General features: G+C 44.8%; 1 protein-coding gene across 2 annotated transcripts in view; it reads left to right on the top strand.

Moving 5' to 3' along the window:
• LOC126986194 (tolloid-like protein 2) overlaps nucleotides 1-22,343 on the top strand; it is a 95,217-nt gene that overhangs the window by 52,487 nt on the left and 20,387 nt on the right. For both annotated transcript variants that reach the window (XR_007739391.1, XM_050842146.1), the window contains exons 3-7: nucleotides 1,938-2,113; nucleotides 4,803-4,981; nucleotides 12,254-12,360; nucleotides 13,745-13,871; nucleotides 20,618-20,842. Coding sequence is in view for 1 of the 2 variants with exons in the window: in XM_050842146.1 (XP_050698103.1) it covers nucleotides 1,938-2,113; nucleotides 4,803-4,981; nucleotides 12,254-12,360; nucleotides 13,745-13,871; nucleotides 20,618-20,842 (814 nt within the window). In the remaining variant the exon portion in view is untranslated. The remainder of the gene's footprint in view (nucleotides 1-1,937; nucleotides 2,114-4,802; nucleotides 4,982-12,253; nucleotides 12,361-13,744; nucleotides 13,872-20,617; nucleotides 20,843-22,343) is intronic.

The raw sequence follows: 22,343 nt of genomic DNA, 5'->3' as shown, positions 1-22,343 counted from the left end.
AATATAACTTCTAATCCTTTTCCCCACTTTCCCAACTCCAAATATCACTTCTAATCATTTTCCCCACTTTCCCAACTCCAAATATCACTTCTAATCCTTTTCCACACTTTTCCAACTCTAAATATCACTTCTAATCCTTTTCCCCACTTTCCCAACTCCAAATATCACTTTTAATCCTTTTCCCCACTTTCCCAACTCCAAATATCACTTCTAATCCTTTTCCACACTTTCCCAACTCCAAATACCACTTATCTTCTTCCCCACTTTCCCAACTCCAAATATCACTTTAATCATTTTCCCCACTTTCCCAACTCCAAATATCACTTCTAATCCATTTTTCCCCACTTTCCCAACTCCAAATATCACTTCTAATCCTTTTACCCACTTTCCCAACTCTAACTATCACTTTTAACACATTTTCCCCACGTCCCCAACTCCAAATATCACTTCTAATCCTTTTCCCCACTTTCCCAATTCCAAATATCACTTCTAACCCTTTTCCCCACTTTCCCAACTCCAAATATCACTTCTAATCCTTTTCCCCACTTTCCCAACTCCAAATATCACTTCTAATCCTTTTCCCCAATTTCCCAACTCTAAATATCACCTCTAATCCTTTTCCCCACTTTCCCAACTCCAAATATCACTTCTAATCCTTTTCCCCACTTTCCCAACTCCAAATATCACTCCTAATCCTTTTCCCCACTTTCCCAACTCCAAATATCACTTCTAATCCTTTTCCCCACTTTCCCAACTCTAACTATCACTTCTAATCCTTTTCCCCACTTTCCCAACTCTAACTATCACTTCTAATCCTTTTCCCCCACTTTCCCAACTCCAAATATCGCTTCTAATCCTTTTCCCCACTTTCCCAACTCTAAACATCACTTCTAATCCTTATCCCCACTTTCCCAACTCCAAATATCACTTCTAATCCTTTTCCACACTTTCCCAACTCCAAATATCACTTCTAATCCTTTTCCCCACTTTCCCAACTCCAAATATCACTTTTAATCCTTTTCCCCACTTTCCCAACTCCAAATATCACTTCTAATCCTTTTCCACACTTTCCCAACTCCAAATACCACTTATCTTCTTCCCCACTTTCCCAACTCCAAATATCACTTTAATCATTTTCCCCACTTTCCCAACTCCAAATATCACTTCTAATCCATTTTTCCCCACTTTCCCAACTCCAAATATCACTTCTAATCCTTCTACCTACTTTCCCAACTCTAACTATCACTTTTAACACATTTTCCCCACTTCCCCAATTATAACTATCACTTCTAATCCTTTTCCCCACTTCCCCAACTCTAACTATCACTTCTAATCCTTTTCCACACTTTCCCAACTCTATATATCACTCTTAAATCCTCAAACACCTTCTTTCCCTGTAATCACCCTTTTTAACCTCCATTTCCCCTCTTTCTCTCCTGAATTACTACTTTTAACCCCTTCTATCGTCCCTTCCCCAGGAGCGGGTGTGGGTGGGCGTCATCCCGTACACCTCTTTCTGCACTTTAACTATCACTTTTAATAATTTTCCCCACTTTTCCAACTCTATCACTTTTAATCCTTTTCCCCACTTTCCCAACTCCAAATATCACTTCTAACCCATTTTTCCCTTTAATCTCGGCGTCAACCCGTACACTTTTTCGTGCACTCTAAATATTACTTCTAATCCTTTTCCCCACTTTCCTAACTCTAAATATCACTTCTAATCCTTTTCCCCACTTTCCAAACTCTAAACATCACTTCTAATTCTTTTCCCCACTTTCCAAACTCTAAATATCACTTCTAATCCTTTTCCCCACTTTCCCAACTCCAAACATCACTTCTAATCCTTTTTCCCACTTTCCTAACTCTAAATATCACCTTTAACCCATTTTTCCCTTTAATCACCCCTTGTAACCCTTTCTTCCCCCCTTTCCCAGGAGCGGGTGTGGGACTTCGGTGTCATCCCTTACACCATCGACTCCAACTTCACTGGCGCGGACAAGGGTCTCTTCAAGCGGGCCATGCGACACTGGGAGAACCACACTTGTATCCGCTTCGTGGAGAAGACGGACGAGCACCCAAACTACATCATCTTCACCCAGCGAGAGTGTGGGTGAGTGAGGGAGGGGAGGGAAAGAGGTGTGTGGGGGGTATAGGGAGGTTGAGGCTGTGAGGAGTGGGGTAAAGAAGAGGGAAGGGGAGGTAAGGTAAGGGGAAGAAACAAGAAGGTAAGAACGTAAGAGGAGGGTGAGGAAAGGCTGGATAAGGGAGGAAAAGGGGAAAGAAAGATGAATAGGTGGATGCTGGGAGTGAGAATCCTAACCTAACCTATCTTAACCTTTACCTAACCTAATCTAGTTTAACTTAACCTAACCTTTGCCTAACTACATCATCTTCACCCAGCGAGATTGGGGGTGAGTGGGGAGGAGGGGAGGGAAAGAGGAGGTGTGGGGGGGGGGTGTAGGGAGGTTGAGGGTGTAAGGAGTGGGGTAAAGAAGAGAGAAGGGGAGGTAAGGTAAGGGGAAATGAGAAAAAAAAGGTAAGAGGAAGAAAGAAGAAGGTAAGATCATAAGAGGAGGGTGATGAGGGGGGTGTAGGGAGGTTGAGGGTGTAAGGAGTGGGGTGAAGAAGAAGGAAGGGGAAGTAAGGTAAGGGGAAATGAGAAAAGAAAGATAAGGGGAAAAAAAGGAAGTAAGAACGTAAGAGGAGGGTGAGGAAAGGTTGGATAAAGGAGGAAAAGGGGAAAAAAATAAATAGGTGGATGCTGGGAGTGAGAATCCTAACCTAACCTAACCTATCCTAACCTTTACCTAACCTAATCTAATTTACTTAACCTAACCTTTGCTTAACTACATTATCTTCACCCAGCGAGAGTGTGGGGGAGGGGGGGAGGAGTGAAGCAGAGGGAAGGGGGAGGTGGGTGTTTGGTGGATTCTGGGAGTGAGAAATCTAACCTAACATTACCTAACTTAATATAATCTTACCTTTACCTAATATAACCTTCATCTAACTTAGTCTAATCTACCCTAACTTCTACTTAATTTCAGCTAGTGTGGGTGTGTAGGGGGAAGACCGAGAGGCGTTGGGGGAAGGGATGGATACTGGGAGTGAAAAACTTAATCTAACCTATATCTAATCTAACCTGTCCAAACCTTCATATAATTCTAGTTAGTGTCGGTGAGTGGGGAATGGGAGATAGGGGTTGAGGGTGCAGGGTAGATGCTAAAAGTGAGAAATTTAACCTAACCTAACCTAACCTTACCTTACCTTACCGAACCATACCTTGCCTTACCTTACCTTACCTTACCTACCCTACCTTACCGAACCTTACCTAACCTTACCTTACCGAACCTTACCGAACCTTACCTTACCTTACCTTACCGAACCTTACCTTACCTTACCGAACCTTGCCTTGCCTTACCTAACCTAAACTAACCTAACCTTACCTTATCTTACCTTACCTTACCTAACCTAACCTCACCGAACCTTACCTTACCGAACCTTACCTTACCTTACCTACCCTACCTTAACCAAATCTTCCCGTGAGTGTGGGTGACGGGGTGGGGGTAAGGAGTAAGGGAGGGGGTAGTAGATTGTGTGGAGGAAGTGGATGAATGGAGAAAGGAAAGGAAAAGAAGAAAGGATAATAAGTTGATGAGGAGTGTGAAAACTAACAACCTATACTAATCTTACCTAATCTTACCTAATCTTATCTGTACTATAACTATTTTCACCTAGCGCTAGTGTGTGTGTGTGTGTGTGTGTGTGTGTGTGTGTGTGTGTGTGCGCGCGCGTTTGTGTGTGTGTGTGTGTGTAGGAGATAAATGGACGGAGGGAAAAGAAGGAAGGAAGGAAGGGAAGAGATAAATATAATAGAAGGGAGGAGGAGGAGGAGGAGGAGGAGGTATTGTTTAGGATAGTATATGGGAGAGAGAGAGAGAGAGGCCCATCTGTGTGTGTGTGTGTGTGTGTGTGTGTGTGTGTGTGTGTGTGTGTGTGTGTGTAGCGTTGTGAGGGAAGAGAGGAGGAGGAGGAGGAGAAGGGAAGTATCTTGAATTCTGAAGGAGGAGGAGGAGGAAGAGGAGGAGGAGGAGATAAGAGAGAGGAATGCGTGACTAAGACAGAAAGAGAGAGAGAGAGAGAGAGAGAGAGAGACATGACCGTACATATGAGAGAGAATGAGAGCAGGTGACTTAGCTCCACTTACCTGTCCGTTCCACTTGAGAGAGAGAGAGAGAGAGAGAGAGAGAGAGAGAGAAACCAGTAATGATGATGATACTACTAATAAAACTAATGCTAATACTACTATTTCTGATACTAATGATGATGATAATAATAATAATAATAATAATAATGAGAATAATGTTTTCTCTTTCCCTTCTTTCTCTACCATCCCCCTTCCCTTTTTCTTTCCTCCTCTCCCCTATTCCCTTTCTCTCTTCTCTTCCCTTTCTCTCCTCTTTTCTCCCTTTCACTTGTTCTATACCCTCCTTATTTCTCTTTTTTCCTTCTTTACCCTTTCTCTTTCTCCTCTTCCTTTCCCTCGTCCTCCTCCTATTTTCCTCCAACCTTACCTTTCTCATTCTCTCTTACCTTCCCTTACCTTTCCTCAATCTTCTACCATCCTCTTCCCCTACCTTCCCCTTACTTTATCTTACCTTACTTTACCTTACCTTACCTTACCTTCCTTCTCTCTTCTTCCCTCTCACCTTGCTCTCCCAATCTCTTTTCTCTTTACCACTCCTTCCCCACCCCTCCCTCCCTTCTCCCTTCCCCTTTCCTTCCCATCTCCCTTCCCCCAGGTGCTGCTCGTTCGTGGGGAAGCGAGGCAACGGTCCCCAGGCGCTGAGCATCGGGAAGAACTGCGACAAATTCGGCATCGTGGTCCATGAGCTCGGGCACGTGGTGGGCTTCTGGCACGAGCACACGAGGCCGGACAGGGACAACCACGTGGTCATCATTCGGGAGCACATACAGACGGGTAGGTGGCCACGGGGGGACACAGGGGGAGGAGAGCCACAGGGGGGACACAAGGGTAAACACATAGGGGGAGGTGGTAATGGGTAAGAGGAATGGGGTAGGAAAGAAGAGCATATACTAATGGGTACTGGGGCGTGGTATGGGGATTGTAGGGAGGGGAAAAAAGGGGAGATGGGAAGAGAGGGGGGGAGAGCCACAAGAAGGAAACACATGGGGGAAGGAGAGGGAAGGAGAGATGAGAGGAAGAAATAAGGGTAAAGAAGGGAAGAGAAGGAAGGGGAAAGGAGAAAGGAAGGAGGTAAAGAAGGGAGGAAACACAGGGGAGAGGGGAGGAGATCCACAACAGGGAAACACGGGGAAGAAGAGGGAAGGAGAGAAAAGAAGAAGAAATAAGGGAAAAGAAGGAAAGAGAAGGGAGGGGAAAGGAGAAAAAAGTGATGGAGGGGGAAAAGGGAGAGAAAGGAAAGGAGACAAAAGTGGGGAGGGAGAAAACACGGAGGGGAAACCAGGGGGAGAAAATCACAAAGGGAAACAAAAAAAATAGAGAAAACCAAAGATAAGCTCCAGGGGGCAACATGAGCCAAGCAAGATGGCACCACTATAAACACCTGCCCGCGTCATAACGAGCTGGGGCCGACCATCAAGCCCCACCAAGAAAGCCTACCCCAGCCATAGACAGAATGAAAGAAAAAATTAAAATGAAAATAAAAACTATGAGGAAAAGAAAGAGAAGAGGGGAAAGAGGAAGGAAAGGAGGAGGAAAAGAGGGGAAGAAGGGAATGTAGAAGAAGAGTTGCGTGTTAGAGGGGAAGGAGAGGAGATGGAGGAGGAAGGAGGAGAATGAGGGAGGAAAAATGGAAGAACAAGTGCGTGTCTAAGGGGAAACTCTCTCTCTCTCTCTCTCTCTCTCTCTCTCTCTCTCTCTCTCTCTCTCTCTCTCTCTCTCTCTCTCTCTCTCTCTCTCTCTCATGGGAAGTTCCGGCTTTTCCTTCTCCCCTATTTTCTCTCCCTCCTCCTCCTCCTCCTCCCTCAATCACTCCTCCCTTCCCTCATTTATTTCCTCTTTTCTTCTCCTTCCTCCTCTCCCTCCCTCTCTCCCTCCATTCTCTCCCTCCCTTCCTTCCACTTCCTTCCTCTCTCCCTCATCTCTCTCTAATCTAAATTTATTGTACCACTGACCACTCTCTCTCTCTCTCTCTCTCTCTCTCTCTCTCTCTCTCTCTCTCTCTCTCTCTCTCTCTCTCTCTCTCTCTCTCTCTCTCTCTCTCTCTCGTTCCAGTTTTTCCTTTTTTTTCTTTTCCAGTTCTCCTTTATCACCCTCTTCTTTTTCCTCCTCCTCCTCCTCCTCCTCCTCCTCCTCCTCCTCCTCAGTGGTTCTCGTCTTTCTCATCTCTTATTCTTCATATATCTTCGCATCCTCCTCCTCCTCCTCCTCCTCTTCTTTCTCCTCCTCCTCCTCCTCTCAGATTTTCCCCTTATTCCCCTTTATTGCCCTCCTTCCTCTAGTCTCCTCCTCCTCCTTCTCCTCTTCCTCCTCCTCTTCCTCCTCCTCCTTTGGCGCCAAGATATACTGGCTCCAGCCTGGCGCCACTCCTCCTCCTCCTCCTCCTCCTCCTCCTCCTTCTCCTCCTCCTTCTCCTCCTCCTCCTTCTCCTCCTCCTCCTCCTCCTCCTCCTTCTCCTCCTCCTCCTCCTCTCGTTTCTCTCCTGCGAGGGGAAACGAGGAGGAAGAAGAGGAGGAAGAGGAGGAAGAGGAGTCTTCGTATTTCCCCTCAGAACATAAGGGATTCCCATGTACAAGAAGAAGAGGAGGAGGAGGAGGAGGAGGAGGTCTTACATTTCAATATGCGGGAGAGAAACACAGACTGCGGTGCACACACACACACACACACACACACACACACACACACACACACACACACACACACACACACACACACACAGTTTTCCTTCCTTCCTGTCTTTTATCTCTTCCTTCATTTATTTATTTTCTTCCTTTTTTCCTTCTCTTCTTTCCTCTTCTCTTTCCTTCCTTTCTTCCTCTTTTTCCTTCCTTCCTTCCTTTCTTCCTTCCTTCATTCTTACTTTCTCTTCCTTTTTTCCCTCATTCCTTCCCTCTCTCTCTCTCTCTCTCTCTCTCTCTCTCTCTCTCTCTCTCTCTCTCTCTCTCTCTCTCTCTCTCTCTCTCTCTCTCTCTCTCTCTCTTCTCCTTACCTGAGAGAGAGAGAGAGAGAGAGAAGGGGGGAGGGGGGTATCTTTTTCCTCCGTAATAGCCTGTCATTTCAAATTCTCTTTTTTTTCTTTTCTTTTTGTCCTTCAAATTTAAACTGATGGCGATGCATAGAAGAAAGGAGGAGGAGGAGGAGGAGGAGGAGAGGGATGAGAAGAAAGAGGGAGAGAGAAGGAAGGAGGGAAATAAGAGATAAGATGGAAGGAAATGACGCGAAAGAGGGAGGTGGAGGAAGAATGGAGAAAAGAATAAGAATGAGAAGAAGGGAGAAGAAAGAGGAAAGGGAGAAAGGAAAAGAACGAATGAAGAAGAAGGAAGAATGGAATAAAAATAAATTAGAAGAAAGGAGGAAGAGGAGGAGAAGAGGAAGGAAAAGAAAGAAAAATTTAGACTGAAAGGAAAAGAGGAAGAAAGTTAATCAGAAAGAGGAGAAGAAAGGAAGAGTAAAAAGAAGGCAAGGGAGAGGAGGGAAAGAGGAAAAAGAAAAAAAGGAAAATATAGGTAGGAAAAAAGGAAAATACAAGTTCTCTCTCTCTCTCTCTCTCTCTCTCTCTCTCTCTCTCTCTCTCTCTCTCTCTCTCTCTCTCTCTCTCTCTCTCTCTCTCTCTCTCTCTCTCTCTCTCACGGGGATTCTTCGCATGAGAACGAAGTGTCAGATGTCAGACAGAGAGAGAATTAAACGCCCTATTATCACAGCTATTATCTTCCTTTCTCTCCCTCCCTTCCCTCCCTTCCTCCCTTCCTTCCTTCCTTCCTTCCTCTCAATAAACTAGAATGATGTTTGTATTTCGGGAGAGAGAGAGAGAGAGAGAGAGAGCACTAGTAATCTATTTCTCTACATATTTATTCCTATCCTTCCTATCCTTCCTTCCTTCCTTCCTTTCTCATTTCCTCCAACATTGTCTCTCCTTTCTTCTCTATCCTTCTCTTTCTTCCTTCATCTGTTCCTTTCTCTTTCCCTCCTCTTCCATTCCCTTCCCTTCCCTTCCCTTTCCTTTCTCTTCCTCTCATCAATAATTGTCAAACAGAAAGAGAAGATAAAAAAAAGTAAGGCCATTGTGTGTGTGTGTGTGTGTGTGTGTGTGTGTGTGTGTGTGTGTGTGTGTGTGTGTGTGTGTGTGTGTGTTACTGCCAAATTTTCCTTTTCTTCTTCTTCTTCTTCTTCTTCTTCTTCTTCTTCTTCTTCTTCTTCTTTAACCCTACTTACTGTCCTTACTCCTCTTCATGTTTCCTCCTCCTCCTCCTGCTTCTCCTCCTCCTCCTCCTCCTCCTCCTGCTTCTCCTCCTCCTCCTCCTCCTCCTCCTCCTGCTCTTATTTATGTGTGTACGTGTGTGCGTGTCTGTAGGGGTCTAGAACAATGCACACACACACACACACACACACACACACACACACACACACAGGCCTAAACAAACAGGATTTCATAGGCCTCTTAAAATATTGTGATTGAGAAGGATCTATTGAATCTCTCTCTCTCTCTCTCTCTCTCTCTCTCTCTCTCTCTCTCTCTCTCTCTCTCTCTCTCTCTCTCTCTCTCTCTCTCTCTCTCTCTCTCTCTCTCTCTCTCTCTCTCTCTCATAGGTTTCTCAATTATTGGAAAAAACTATGGAAGAGAGAGAGAGAGAGAGAGAGAAACTAACGAAACAATTAATCACGAAAGCGGAAGAAGATTAATTATAACTGAAGGAGGAAGAGGAGGAGGAGGAGGAGGAGGAGGAGGAGGAGAAAAGCTGATTAGGAATGAGGGAAGAAAAGAAGAGGATATTAACTAGGAATTGGAGGGGAAGGACGAAGGAAGGAAGGAAGAAAGAGAAAGAAAGAAGAAAGAAGTGAGGAAAAAAGAAAGGGAAAAAGAAAGGAGGATAGAGAGAAATGAAGAAGAGGGGAAGTAAAGAAGGAAGAGAAAGGAAGGAAGGAAGAAGAAAGGAGAAAGGAAAAAGGGGAGGAAAAAAATAATGAAATAAGAAAAACAATAAAGTACAGTAAAGAAGAAATAATATAAAGTAAATATAGATAAATGAAGATAAAATAAAAAGATATAGAGAAATAAAGACAAATATAGATAAATAAAGACAAATAAAGGTAAATAAAGACAAATAAAGATGAATAAAGATAAAAAAGATAAATAAAGATAAAGATAATATAAAGACAAATAAAGATAAAGATAAATAAAGACAGATAAAGATAAGTAAAGATAAAAAAAATAAAGACAAATATAGATAAATAAAGACAAATATAGATAAATAAAGACAAATATAGATAAATAAAGACAAATATAGATAAATAAAGACAAATATAGATAAATAAAGACAAATATAGATAAATAAAGACAAATATAGATAAATAAAGACAAATATAGATAAATAAAGACAAATATAGATAAATAAAGACAAATATAGATAAATAAAGACTAATAAAGGTAAATAAAGACAAATGAAAACAAATAAAGACAAATAAAGATAAAATAAAGACAATTAAAGATAAGTAAAGATAAAATAAAGATAAATAAAGACAAATATAGATAAATAAAGACAAATATAGATAAATAAAGACAAATATAGATAAATAAAGACTAATAAAGGTAAATAAAGACAAATGAAAACAAATAAAGACAAATAAAGATAAAATAAAGACAATTAAAGATAAGTAAAGATAAAATAAAGATAAATAAAGACAAATAAAGACAAATAAAAATAAAATAAAGATAAATAAAGATAAAATAAAGATAAATAAAGACAAATAAAGATAAGTAAAGATAAAATAAAGATAAATAAAGATAAAATAAAGATAAATAAAGACAAATAAAGATAAAATAAAGATAAATAAAGACAAATAAAGATAAGTAAAGATAAAATAAAGATAAATAAAGATAAAATAAAGATAAGTAAAGATAAAATAAAGATAAGTAAAGATAAAATAAAGATAAATAAAGATAAGTAAAGACAACTAAAGATAAATAAAGATAACTAAAAACAAATAAAGATAAATAAAGACAAATAAAGATAAAATAAAGACAAATAAAACAAATAAAGATAAATAAAGATAGATAAAGTAAAAAAGAAGAGGAAGAAACGAATGAAGGGAAAGGAAAGAAAAGGGAGAAGAAAAGGAGGGAGAAAGGAAAGAAGGAAATAAAATAAAAACAATAAAATATGGAAGAAAGGAAGAGCTTGAAGACGATATGGGAGAAAGAGGAGGAAGAAGAGGAAGAAGAAGAGGAGGAAGAGGAGGAAGCATGAAGAATAGGCAACTAATTTCGGCTTAAATGAAAGAAAAAATCCCTCTTCCGTTATGGAGGAAGAGGAGGAGGAGGAGGGGAGGGGAGAGGAGTTAATGAGAGCAAGATGAGGTAATTAGGGGAAGAAGGAGGAGGCGGAGGAGGAGGGAAGAGGAGGAAAAATCACGTTAGGATGAAAGATGAGGAGAAGGAGGAGGAGGAGGAGTTATCAGACTAAGAGGAATAAAAGTGAAGGGGAGGAGGAGGAGGAGGAGGTGTAAGAAATATTGCGTAAGGAAGAGTGGAGGAGGAGGAGGAAGAAAAGAAGAAGAAAAGAAAGGGAGACAGAAAAGGAAGAAGATAAATAAATAAATAAAAAGGGAATTGAAGAAGAAGAAGAAGAAGAAGAAGAACAAAAAGAAGGAAAGGAGGAAAAGGAGGAGAATTACTTTGCACACACACACACACACACACACACACACACACACACACCACACACACACACACACACACACACACACACACACACACACACACACACACACACACACAATACCCCTTTTGTTTGGCTCGCAAATAAACACACTTTGATGAGAGAGAGAGAGAGAGAGAGAGAGAGAAAGGTGCAGGCCGTTTCCTCCTCTCTCTCTCTCTCTCTCAGCTTACCTTTCTTTTTCAACCTTGCTTTCCTCCACCTCCTCCTCCTCCTCCTCCTTCTCCTCCTCCTCCTCCTTCAACTCCTTCCCTCACTGCCCACACAATAGCAAGGAATGTTAAGAGAGAGAGAGAGAGAGAGAGAGAGAGAGAGAGAGAGAGAGAGAGAGAGAATTGCCCCCACCATGACCTTTCTCTCTCTCTCTCTCTCTCTCTCTCTCTCTCTCTCTCTCTCTCTCCTCTCTCTCTCCATCCTTCCCTTCTTCTCCTTCGTTTTCCCTCCTCCTTTCCTTTCCCCTCCCTTCCTCTCCTTTTCCCTTTCTCCTCCCCTTGTTTTCCCTCCCCCTCCCTTTCATTCTTCCCCTTATCTTTTCCCCTCGTCTTCTTGTTTCCTCTCCCATTTTCTTCCCCTCACTTTCTTTCTCCTACCTCTTTCTCTCCCTTTCTTTTCCTTTTCCCCCTCTCTCTCATCCTATCTTCCTCCTCCTCCTCCTCCTCCTCTCACTCTTCCCCTCTTTTCCTTCCCTTCCCCTCTACTCTCCCCTTCCCTCCTCTTCCCCTTCCTCCCCCTTCTCTTTTCCCCTCCCCCCTTACCTTCCTTTCCTGTTTCTTGCATTCTTCCCCCACACTTATTCCTTTCCTTTCCCTTCGCTCACTCTTTCCCTTCCGACTTTCCCCTCTCTTTTCCCTTCTTTCCATCCCCTTACCTCGTTTCTCTTCATCCCTTCCCCTCGTTTCCTCTTTCCTCCCCTTCTATCCCCGTCATTTCCCCGCTTCTTTCGCTCATTCTTTCTTTCCCCGTCCCTCTTCCCCTTGTTCTCCCTCACCCCTTCTTTCCCCTCCTCCTCCCCCTTCATTCCCTCCTCATCCCCTCTTTCCCCTCACTTCCCCTCTTCCATCTCTCATCCTACTCTCTTCTTTCCCCTTCTCTTGTTTTCCCTCACCCCCCCTTCTTTCCCACTCCTCCCTCCTTAATTTCCCTCTCCTCCCCCTTCTTCCCTCTCACTTCCCCTCTTCCATCTCTCATCCTACTCTCTTCTTTCCCTTTCTCTTGTTTTCCCTCACTCCCCATTCTTCCCCATCCTTTCCCCTAATCCTCCTCCCTCCTCCTTCCCCCCTCCCTTCTTCCCCCCCTCAGTCCCCTCACTTACCCCCCTCTCCTTCTTTTCCAGGCCAAGATTACAACTTCAACAAGCTGACAGCGGAGGAGGTGAACTCTCTGGGTCTTCGCTACGACTTCAACTCCATCATGCACTACGCGAGGGCCACTTTTGCGAGGGTGAGATTAGTAGTAATAGTAGTAGTGGTTGTAGTAATAAAATAACCGAGTTTTAACTAAGTGAGGGAGGAAGAGGAAAGAATGGGAAGATACAGAGAAAGAAAGAAAGAAGGTAAGAAAGATAAGGGAAGAGAGAGAAGTGATGTAAGAAAGAAGGAAGGAAGGAAGAAAGGGAATGAGGAACAACAAGAAAACGAAGGAGAAAAAAGAGAGAAGGAAGGAAAAGTAATAGATGGATGACTGAGAGAGAGAGAGAGAGAGAGAGAGAGAGAGAGAGAGAGAGAGAGAGTTCTCGTTAATTTTCTCTCTCTAAAAATTGTTCCGACTTATTTTTTTTAATCCTCGAAAATTTTCCGAAACTGTCTTGTGTTAAAATATATTCTAGTTGCTCTCTCTCTCTCTCTCTCTCTCTCTCTCTCTCTCTCTCTCTCTCTCTCTCTCTCTCTCTCTCTCTCTCTCTCTCTCTCTCTCTCTCTCTCTCTCTCTCTCTCTCTCTCTCTTTCTCCTCCTCCTCCTCCTCCTCGTTCTTGTTTACCTCAATATGCTTTTTTCTCCCTCGTGTTTTCGACTTTTTCTCTCTTCTTTCCCCTCCTTTCCCCTCCCCTCCCCTTCCCTTCCTCTCCCCTTCCCTTCTCTCAAAACATGTCTTCCCTACTCCTCAATTTTTTCCCCTCCCTTCCCATCCTCTCTTTCCTCCCTTCCCTTCATCCTTCCCCTCACTTTCCTTCACTCACTTCCCCTTTGCCTCACCCCTACACTCCTTTCCCCTTACTCTTTTCCTCTTTCATTCCCCTTACTAACTGACCTCTCTCTCCCTTCACTCATTCCCCACCTTTCTCCCTTCCCCTCACTCGTCTTCAACTCTTTCCCCGCCCTTTTCCTCACCTCTTCCTTCCTTCCCTTACTCTCTCCCTTCACCCATTTTATCCCCTTTCTTCCCCTCACTCTATCTATCCTAACCTACCCTCCCCTTCCTTTCCCCTCACAATACCCCATTACCCCATTACCTTTTCCTCCCTCCTCCCTCCTTCCCCTTTTCTCATCCTAATTTTTTTCCCCTTTCACTTTTCCCCTCTTATTTTCCCTTATCGTTCTTACTCATTCCCCCTCGACCTCTTCCCTTCCTTTCACCCCCTCTTTCCTTCCTCCCCCTCCTCCTCATTTCCCTTCCCTTCCCCTCCCTTCCTTTACCTTTACCTTTCTCTCACCTTCCCCTCTTTCCTCTCCCCTTCCCTTCCTCTCCCCTTTCCCTCCTTTCTCCCCCTACACTTTCCCTTTCCCCCCTCTCTTCCTTAACCTTTTCCTTCCCTTCTTACCTAATCTAACCTACTTTCCTCACCCTCCCTTCCCCTCCCCTCCCCTCACCCCTTCGTTTCCCCTTCAGGCCACGTACTTGGACACCATACGGCCGCGCCCTGAGCCCCACCAGGAGACGCTGCCGGAGATCGGTCAGCGCATCCGTCTGTCGGAGGGGGACATCGCACAGACCAACCTCCTCTACAAGTGTCCGCGTGAGTGTGGGGAAGGGGGAATGGGAGGGGAGTAGGGAGGGAAGAGGTTCAGGAAGAGAGGGGGAAAGGGAAAGTGCAGGGGGAGAAAGGAGAAAAGGAAGGAAGGAAAATGAGGAAAGAGGAAACATGGAAACATGGACTAGCAGGCAGCAGAAAGCCTGTTGGCTCATTACTAGGCTGCCTGCGTTCAGTGATTTAATCAATCCGTTTGCCATAGGAGTGACTTGCAGGGAAGGATTAAAGCACTTTTGTACCTACTCTTGGGAACGTTCAGTTCACTCCCGTTGCAGCAAAGTGGCGATCAATGCGTTTCTTAAAGGAGTTGATGGTCTCTGCGCTAACCACTTCTGCAGGAAGGCTGTTCCAGTGGCGAACAACGTTATTCGAGAAATAACTCCTGCCGATGTCGGTATTGCATCGCTTTGCTTGAATTGTTTTTCCGTTGTTTCTTGTTCTCAGGTTAGTTTGTAGCGTGAAGAGTTTGGAGTGATCAACGTTGCTGAGCTTGTTCAGGTACTTAAAGACTTGTATCATGTCTCCCCGCAGTCGTCTCTTTTCCAACGTGAAGAGGTTGAGTCGCTCGAGTCGTTCTTCATAGGGTTTCGTCCTCAGTGATGGTATCATCTTCGTGGCGCGGCGCTGTACTCTCTCAAGTAATTCAATGTCCTTCCTGTAATTAGGAGACCAGAACTGCACGGCGTATTCCAGGTGGGGCCTTACCAGCGAATTATACAAGGATAACATAACTCCCGGCGTCTTGTATTCGAAGTTCCTCGATATGAACCCAAGCATTGAATTGGCTTTCTTACAGGCGGACTTGCAGTGTTTTGTTTGTTTCAAGTCACTGCTGATGGTGACCCCGAGGTCTCTTTCCTCTTGCACAACATGTAGTGGTTCGCCACCCATGTGGTATATGTGGTTGCTGTTTCTGGATCCGATATGCATTACTTTACATTTGGTAGTGTTGAAGGACATCTGCCATTTTTCTGACCAACGAGTGATCTGGTCCAGGTCTCTCTGGATAATTTCGCAGTCTGCCGTCGTGAGGGCCTTCCCACCCACCTTTGTGTCGTCGGCAAATTTTGAAAGATTGGATTTTAATCCTAGTTCTAGGTCGTTGATATATATGATGAAAAGTATGGGTCCCAGCACTGACCCTGTGGCACTCCACTTGTGACCGGGAGCCACTCGGAGGCCTGTCCGTTGAGTACAACTCGTTGTTTTCTTTCAGTGAGCCAGTCTTTGATCCACGCTGTCAGATCGTCGCCTAATCCCGCCGACTTAAGTTTCTTGAGGAGTCTTTCATGTGGCACTTTGTCAAAGGCTTTCTGAAAGTCCAGATATATAACATCACTGGGGATATGATTATCCCAGTTTTCATAGATACCTTGGAAGAAGTCCAATAAATTGGTTAAGCATGAGCGCTTGTTCCTGAAACCGTGCTGAGCATCGGAAATGATGTTGTTGTCTTCAAGGAACCTAACGAGTTTGTCTCTGATGATCTTCTCGAGGATTTTTCCCGCCACTGAGGTCAAGCTGATTGGTCTGTAGTTTAGGGCCACACTTTTGTCTCCTTTTGTAGATCGGTGTTACGTTCGCTTTTCCAGTCTTTCGGGACTTTGTTTTGTTGTAGTGACAGATTGTAGATGGCGGTGAGTGGCGAGGATTTGCTGCTTGAGTTCCTTGAGCAGCCTGGGTGACAAGTCGTCGGGTCCGGTAGACTTGTTTGTCTCGAGTTTGTCTAGGTACTTTTCACATCCCGTTCGTCGATTGTACCAATTTCTAGGAGTGATTCCCATCGGTGGGAAGGGCTCTCGGGTACGGACTGGGTATTCTCGACCGTGAACACAGACGCGAAGTTCCTGTTTAGGATTTCGACCATTTGTCTACTGTCCTGTGTTAGTACGTCACTTTCATCTTTTAGGGGACCGATATTGCTTTTGTCTTCTTTTGGTTCTTATATACGTGAAGAACATTTTCGGGTTGGACTTGGCTTCGCGTGCAATTTGCTTTTCATAGTCGCGTTTACTCTGGCGAATGAGTGTTCTGCAAGCTCTGAGGCTTTGATGGTACTGTTCGCGTGCCTCGTCAGTACTGTTTTCCTTTAGCAAGTTGTATTTTCTCTTCTTCAAATTAATCGCCCGTCGAACTTGGGTAGTCATCCATGGTGTGCTTGTGGCATTATTTGTTCTCCTTGTCTTCATGGAACAGTCGTTCTCTCTACCTCCAGGAGTTTGTTCTTACAGCCATTCCACGCGCCGTCCACCGGAGTGAGGTTCATGGGTTCCCAAGTTGTCTGGGTTAGCAGCTCACGAGCGAAGTTAAAATTGGCTTTTTTGTAGTCTGGAATCTTGGACATGTTTTCGGTGAGTTCATGGTCTGTTCTGATTTTTAGGCGAATTAGGTGATGGTCGCAGCCATCCAGTTTTTCGCCGACTTGACATTCACGTGTGAGATCTGAATCACTCACGAGTACTAGGTCTAATAAGTTATTTTCCCTCGTCGGTTGGGTAACAATCTGAGTAAGAAAATTGTCCTCTAACATTTCGAGCAATCTGTTACCATCCCGATCTCCAATCATCGTGGTCCAGTCAATGTTGGAACAGTTAAAGTCCCCGATAATGACTGACTGTTTGTTTTGTGTTATGGTGTGAATTTCCTCGTACAGCGCTTCGTCGTCCGCTGCTTGTTGCTTTGGAGGTCTGTAAACGGTTCCAATCGTTATTTTGTTGTGCTTGCTAGTCTCCAGTTCAACATATACAGTGTCATATTTCTCTGAGTCTTCTTTGGTTATTTCCACGGCAGGGTATTTGTTCTTGACGTAACATATAACACCTCCTCCTTTCTTGTGAAGTCTGTTTTTGTAGAAGCTCTCGTATCCCGGAATTGAGAATTCGGTCATTAGGTGGTCAGAGGTGGCCCACGTTTCGGTGATGGCAATCACGTCCGGACTTTCTACGTCAACATAGGCAAGTAACTCATCCCGTTTGGGTATTAAGCTCCGCGCGTTGGTGTATAGGACAGAAATGTCCTTCTTGACTTCAACGCTTCGCGGCACAGTAGTCTGGTGTCTGCTTGTGTTCACTGTTGGGGGCCTTGGTGTGTAATGAGCGGTCCCTACTGGTTGGTTGTTTACGATACTTTGGTGCCCTCCCGCGCTCAGGTTTTTTAGTACAAAGTACCTCCTCGTTCAGCAACCTACCAAGCCGTGCTGAGCCAATCGCATTGAGGTGAAGACCGTCAGGACGGAAAAGGTCGGGGATATCATAGAAATGATCCCACTGACTTGCGAACGAAACTTCCTCGTCCTGGCAGAGGTGCTTCAATCTGTTGTTGATGTTCGACGCCTTTCTGTGGAAGCCTGTGAAGGCGTTGATTCTCGGAAGAATCCCGGAGACAATGATGTGGCTTGACTTTTCCCTGAAGAGGCGGATTACTCCTGCAAGCTAGGAGGGAGGAGGAGGAGGAGTAGGATGAGTAGGAGGAAGAAGAAGCAGGAGAAGAAGAAGAAGGATGATGATGATGGAGGATGAGGAGGAAGGAGGAGGAGGAGGAGGAGGAGGAGGAGGAGGAGGAGGAGGAGGAGGAGGAGGAAGAATTAGAGGAAAAAGAAGATGAAGAAGGCGTAGAAGAAGCAGAGGAGGAGGAGGAGGAGGAAGTGGAGGAGGAGGACGAGGTGGACGAGGAGGATGAGCGGGCAGAGGAGGTGGATGCAGAAGAAGAAGAAGAAGAAGAAGAAGAAGAAGAAGAAGAAGAAGAAGAAGAAGGAGGAAGAGGAGGAGGAGGAGGAAGAGGAGGAGGAGGAGGAGGAGGAGGAGGAGGAGGGGGGGGAGGAGGAGGAGGAGGAGGACGTGGGGGACGAGAAGGAGATGGATGGGCACGCAGTGGAAGCGGTAACACAAGAAGAAGAAGAAGAAGAAGAAGAAGAAGAAGAAGAAGACCTCACCTTGCGGGCCATGGCTCTCGTCCGGACCCCTGGGAGGTGGAGGAGAGGAGGAGGAGATGAAGAAGGTGGAGGCAGTCAGAGTAAGAGAAGAAGAGGAGGAAGGCAAAGAAGAAGAGGAAGAGGAAGAAGAAGAAGAGGAAGAAGCAGCGGGGGTGAGAGCGGGTAGAGGGGGACGTTGGTTCAACGCTTTAAGGCACTCGGTTAAACCCCTCTCTAAATCTGAGATCCTCTTTTCCATTTGACAGTGTCTACATGACTCCGCCCCCTTATCAAAATATTGTGGGGCGAAGCGTCCTTTGCACCCGGGGAATGAGGAGGAGGGGGAGGAAGGAAAGAAGGGGAAAGGGGAGTGAGAGAAAAGGAGAGAGATGAGTTGGAGGGGAAGGGGAAGGGGAAGGGGAAAGGAAGAAGGGGAGGGGAAAGCAGGAAAAAAGGGTTGAGGGGAGAGGACAAAGGGAGTGTTTTAAAAAGGGAGAGAGAAAGAGTGAGGGAGAAAGGAAATAGAGGGAAACGAGGGGAAGGAAGGGAAGGTGTAGGAAGGGAGGGAATGGAAGAGGGGACACAATGGGAAGGAGGAGGAGGAGAGAGTAGGAAAAAAAATATTGATAAAAGAGAAGAAAAGAGAGAGAATGAGATAACGGAGACAGAGAGAATGTGTGAAAGGAGGAAGGGGAGGGAGAGAAAAGGGAAAGTAGGGGAATAGGGGGGAGGAGAGAGGTTGAGGGGAGAGGAGGAGGAGGAGGAGGTAAGGGGAAGAAAGGGTAAGGGAGGGAAGAAAAGTGAGGGGAAATGTAGGTTGAAAAAGGGGTGAGGGGGGAGAGAGAGAGAGAGAGAGAGAGAGAGAGAGTTTTCTTTTTATTGTCTTCCTTTTTTCTTTATTACTTCATTTATTTTCTTCTTTTGTCATCTGATTCTTTCCTCCTCCTCCTCCTCCTCTCTTTCTTCCTCATTTCCCGTATTTTTTCTTTCTCAAATCTTTCTTCTTCTTCTTCTTCTTCTTCTTCTTCTTCTTCTTCTTTTTCTTCTTCCTCCTCCTCCTCTTCGCCCTCCTCCTGTTTTCCAATTATTTCTCTTCCTCTCTTCATTAAATTTTTCTCCTCTTCTTTCTCTTCCTTTTTGACCTCCTCCTCTTCCTCCTCCTCCTCCCTCGTTATCTTCAATACCTCCTCCTCCTCCTCCTCCTCCTCCTCCTCCTTCCACCTCCTCACCCTCCTCCTCCTCCACCACCTAATAATTTTCCTTCTCCTTCATCTCCTCTTTCTTCTCATCTTCCCTCCTCCTCCTCCTCCTCCTCCTCCTCCTTTTACTTATTTATTCTCTCTTTTCTTCTTTTATTTACTTTCCTTTTTTTTTCTTTCATATTTTCAATTTTACCGTTTTTCATAATTTAAAAATCTTCTTCTTCTTCTTCTTCTTCTTCCTCTTCTCGTTTATTATTATTTGCTTTTTTTTTAGGTCAGTGTGTGAGTGTGTTTGAGTGGCTCTTCCTCTCTCTCTCTCTCTCTCTCTCTCTCTCTCTCTCTCTCTCTCTCTCTCTCTCTCTCTCTCTCTCTCTCTCTCTCTCTCTCTCTCTCTCTCTCTCTCTCTCTCTCTCTCTCTCTCTCTCTCTCTCTCTCTCTCTCTCTTTTTATTTTTATCTCTAATGTTCCAACTTTAATCCCTTCTTTCCCTCTCTCTTACATTTCTTCTCCCCTCTCCCTCTCTCTCTCTCTTTTTTCTTTTTTTCTCTCTCTCCTTGAGGTTAATTACTCGGGCATTTCCTTCCTTCCGTTCTTCTTTCTTTCTCTTTCTTTTTTTTCTCTTATTTCGTTCTTTCCTTTTCTCTTTTATATTTGTTTTTTGTTTCCTTTTTTTTGTCTCATTCTTTTTCTTCTTCTTCTTCTTCTTCTTCTTCTCTTTCTTTTATCTCCTTTTCCTCTTCTTCCTCCTTCTTTTCCTCCTAATATTTTTCTATTTCTTCTTCTTCTTCTTCTTCTTCTTCTTCTTCTTTTTCTCCTTCTACCTCCTCTTCCCCTTCTTCTTCTTTTTCTCCTTCTACCTCCTCTTCCCCTTCTTTTTCTTTCTTTTCCTCCTAATCTTCTTGTTCTTGTTCTTCATCTTCTTCTTCTTCTTCTTTTAGTTCCTCGTCGCCTTCATCTTCTTCTTTCTCTTTCTCCTAATCTTCTTGTTCTTGTTCTTCATCTTCTTCCTCTTCTTCTTTTTTTATTCTTCTTCTTAGTCTTCTTCTTCCTCCTCTTCCTCAGGTTTGTTTACTTCTTATTCACTCTTGTTAACCCAATTTTCTTTAAGTGGTTAAGTCGTAAGTTTTTTCCTCTCTCTCTCTCTCTCTCTCTCTCTCTCTCTCTCTCTCTCTCTCTCTCTCTCTCTCTCTCTCTCTCTCTCTCTCTCTCTCTCTCTCTCTCTCTCTCTCTCTCCTTCCTCCCCTCCCCCTCCCCCTCCCTTCAAGCACTCTCCACCCAATCACCTCCCCACCCTTCCCTCCCTACCTCCTCACATCTCCCTTTTTATCTCCCCATCTCTTTCTTCCCCTCCCCTCCTTATTCCTAACCACCATTCCCCACCTTATTCCTCCCCTAATCTCCCCATATGTATCCTTTTCCTACACTCCCCACCTACAAACACCCCTTTTATCACCCCAACTTCCCTAACCTCCCCATCTCCTTTTCTCTCCACCTCTTCCAACTTCCCCTCATTTTCTTACCTCCCACCTTTTCTCTCCCTCACCTCCCCACCCCTACACCTCTTTACCCCACCTCCCCGTATCTTCTCCCCCTCCTAACCTCCCCACTTTCCTTCCCAGAGTGCGGGCGGACCTACCAGGAGAGCTCGGCGGTGTTCAGCTCCCCGTCGTACCTGAACGCGTCGCCCCCACCCGGCGGGGAGAAGTGTGAGTGGCGCATCACGGCCACGCACGGGGAGAGGATCGTGCTGAATGTGACCTCCATGGACATCTTCAAGAGCGACGGGTGCACCAGCGACTACCTCGAAGTGCGGGACGGCTACTGGCACAAGAGCCCCTCGCTGGGTAAGGATTGGGGGGAGAAGGGGGAGGGAAGGGGGAATAGAAGGGAGGGCGGGAGGAACACACAAATGCATGTAACCTCCATTTAAAGATTTTAGTTGTGTTTGCCTCACCACACATCTGCCCAGGTTGTTCAGCTCATCCGCCAGCCTCTTCGCGAGCCATTTCTTGCCTTTTTTATAATCAATCAGTCAGTGGGGGCATACGCCGGGGGGCGCGTCCCCTCGCCCACCCTATACAACTCCAAGCCCTGGGAGTCCCTTCGGGCGAGTCTCCATGCAGACCCCTTTCCCATCCCAAGTACCTCCTGGCAGGATCTATCGTCTTGCTCAATCCACGTACTCCGTGGGCGTCCCCTTGGCCTCCTCCACTCAGGGTTGTCTCCGATGAGCAGGGTCGGCTTCTGGACAGCGTGGCTCGGGCCTGTATAGTCGGAGTTGGCTCACGGAGTAGTTGCCGACTTGACACAAAGTCATTCCAGCGATATCCCATGATCCTGCGTAGACATTTATTACCAATGGCATCAATCCGCCTCTCCAAGTCACTCTTCAGTGTCATGTCTCACAACCATAAAGTAAGACAGGGAGCACAAGGGACTTGCAGATCCAGATGTTTGTCCTTCTGCACAGGTGTCGACAAGGCGAAAACTGGTTCAGGAACAGAGTGGTGGATGAGCGGAACAAACCGAGGCGTGTGTGGTGGAGGCGAACACAATGGAAAGCCTTGAATGGAGGTTAGATGTATGTTTGGACGGGAAGGCAGTTAAGTGAATCACCCGTCTTCAGGAGCTGCCGTGTGTAGGCCGTCCGTCTGTCTGGCCCTTTTGTAATATCCTTATGTCATTGTGTAGCCTTGTATGGGGAGGGAAAAGAAAAGAGGGAAGGGAAGAGGAAATGAAGGAGAAAGAGGAAAGAGGAAATGAGTGAGAAATAAGTTTGTATTGGATTGTTGTAGTAGTAGTAGTAGTAGTAGTAGTAGTAGTAGTAGTAGTAGTAGTAGTAGTAGTAGTTGTAGAAGTAGTAAGTAGTAGAAGTAGTAGTAGTAGTAGTAGTAGTAGTAGAAATAGCAGTAGTTGAAGTAGTAATGCTAGTAGGAAAAGTAGTATTACCATTATTATTTGTACTACTATACTACTACTACTACTACTATTATTACTAACATCAATATTACTACTATTACTATTATTATTATCATCACCTTCCCTTCACCTCTTTCTCCAAAACATTCTTTCATTCCAACAACAACAAACTTTAAAATTACGGTCCAGAAAACATATAAACACACGAAGAGAAAAAGAAATTAGTAATAAAATACGAGAAATTTTTTTGAGAGGAAAGGCGTCTGCTGGTAACCATGGCAACGACCGAGGAAGCCCTGTGATTGGTCCAAATGTTTTGTTGACATCAGGAGAGGCTGTGATTGGCTGGGACCTTTTGTTTTGATTATTTTTTTGGATTTCTCTTATTTTCACGGTTTTTTTGTTTAATTTGAAGGGTTGTAATAC

Source organism: Eriocheir sinensis, chromosome 61, assembly GCF_024679095.1.
Source record: "Eriocheir sinensis breed Jianghai 21 chromosome 61, ASM2467909v1, whole genome shotgun sequence".
Classification (NCBI taxonomy): domain Eukaryota; kingdom Metazoa; phylum Arthropoda; class Malacostraca; order Decapoda; family Varunidae; genus Eriocheir; species Eriocheir sinensis.
The sequence above is the reverse complement of the archived record's forward strand: the minus strand, read 5'-3'. Positions and strand labels throughout refer to the sequence as shown.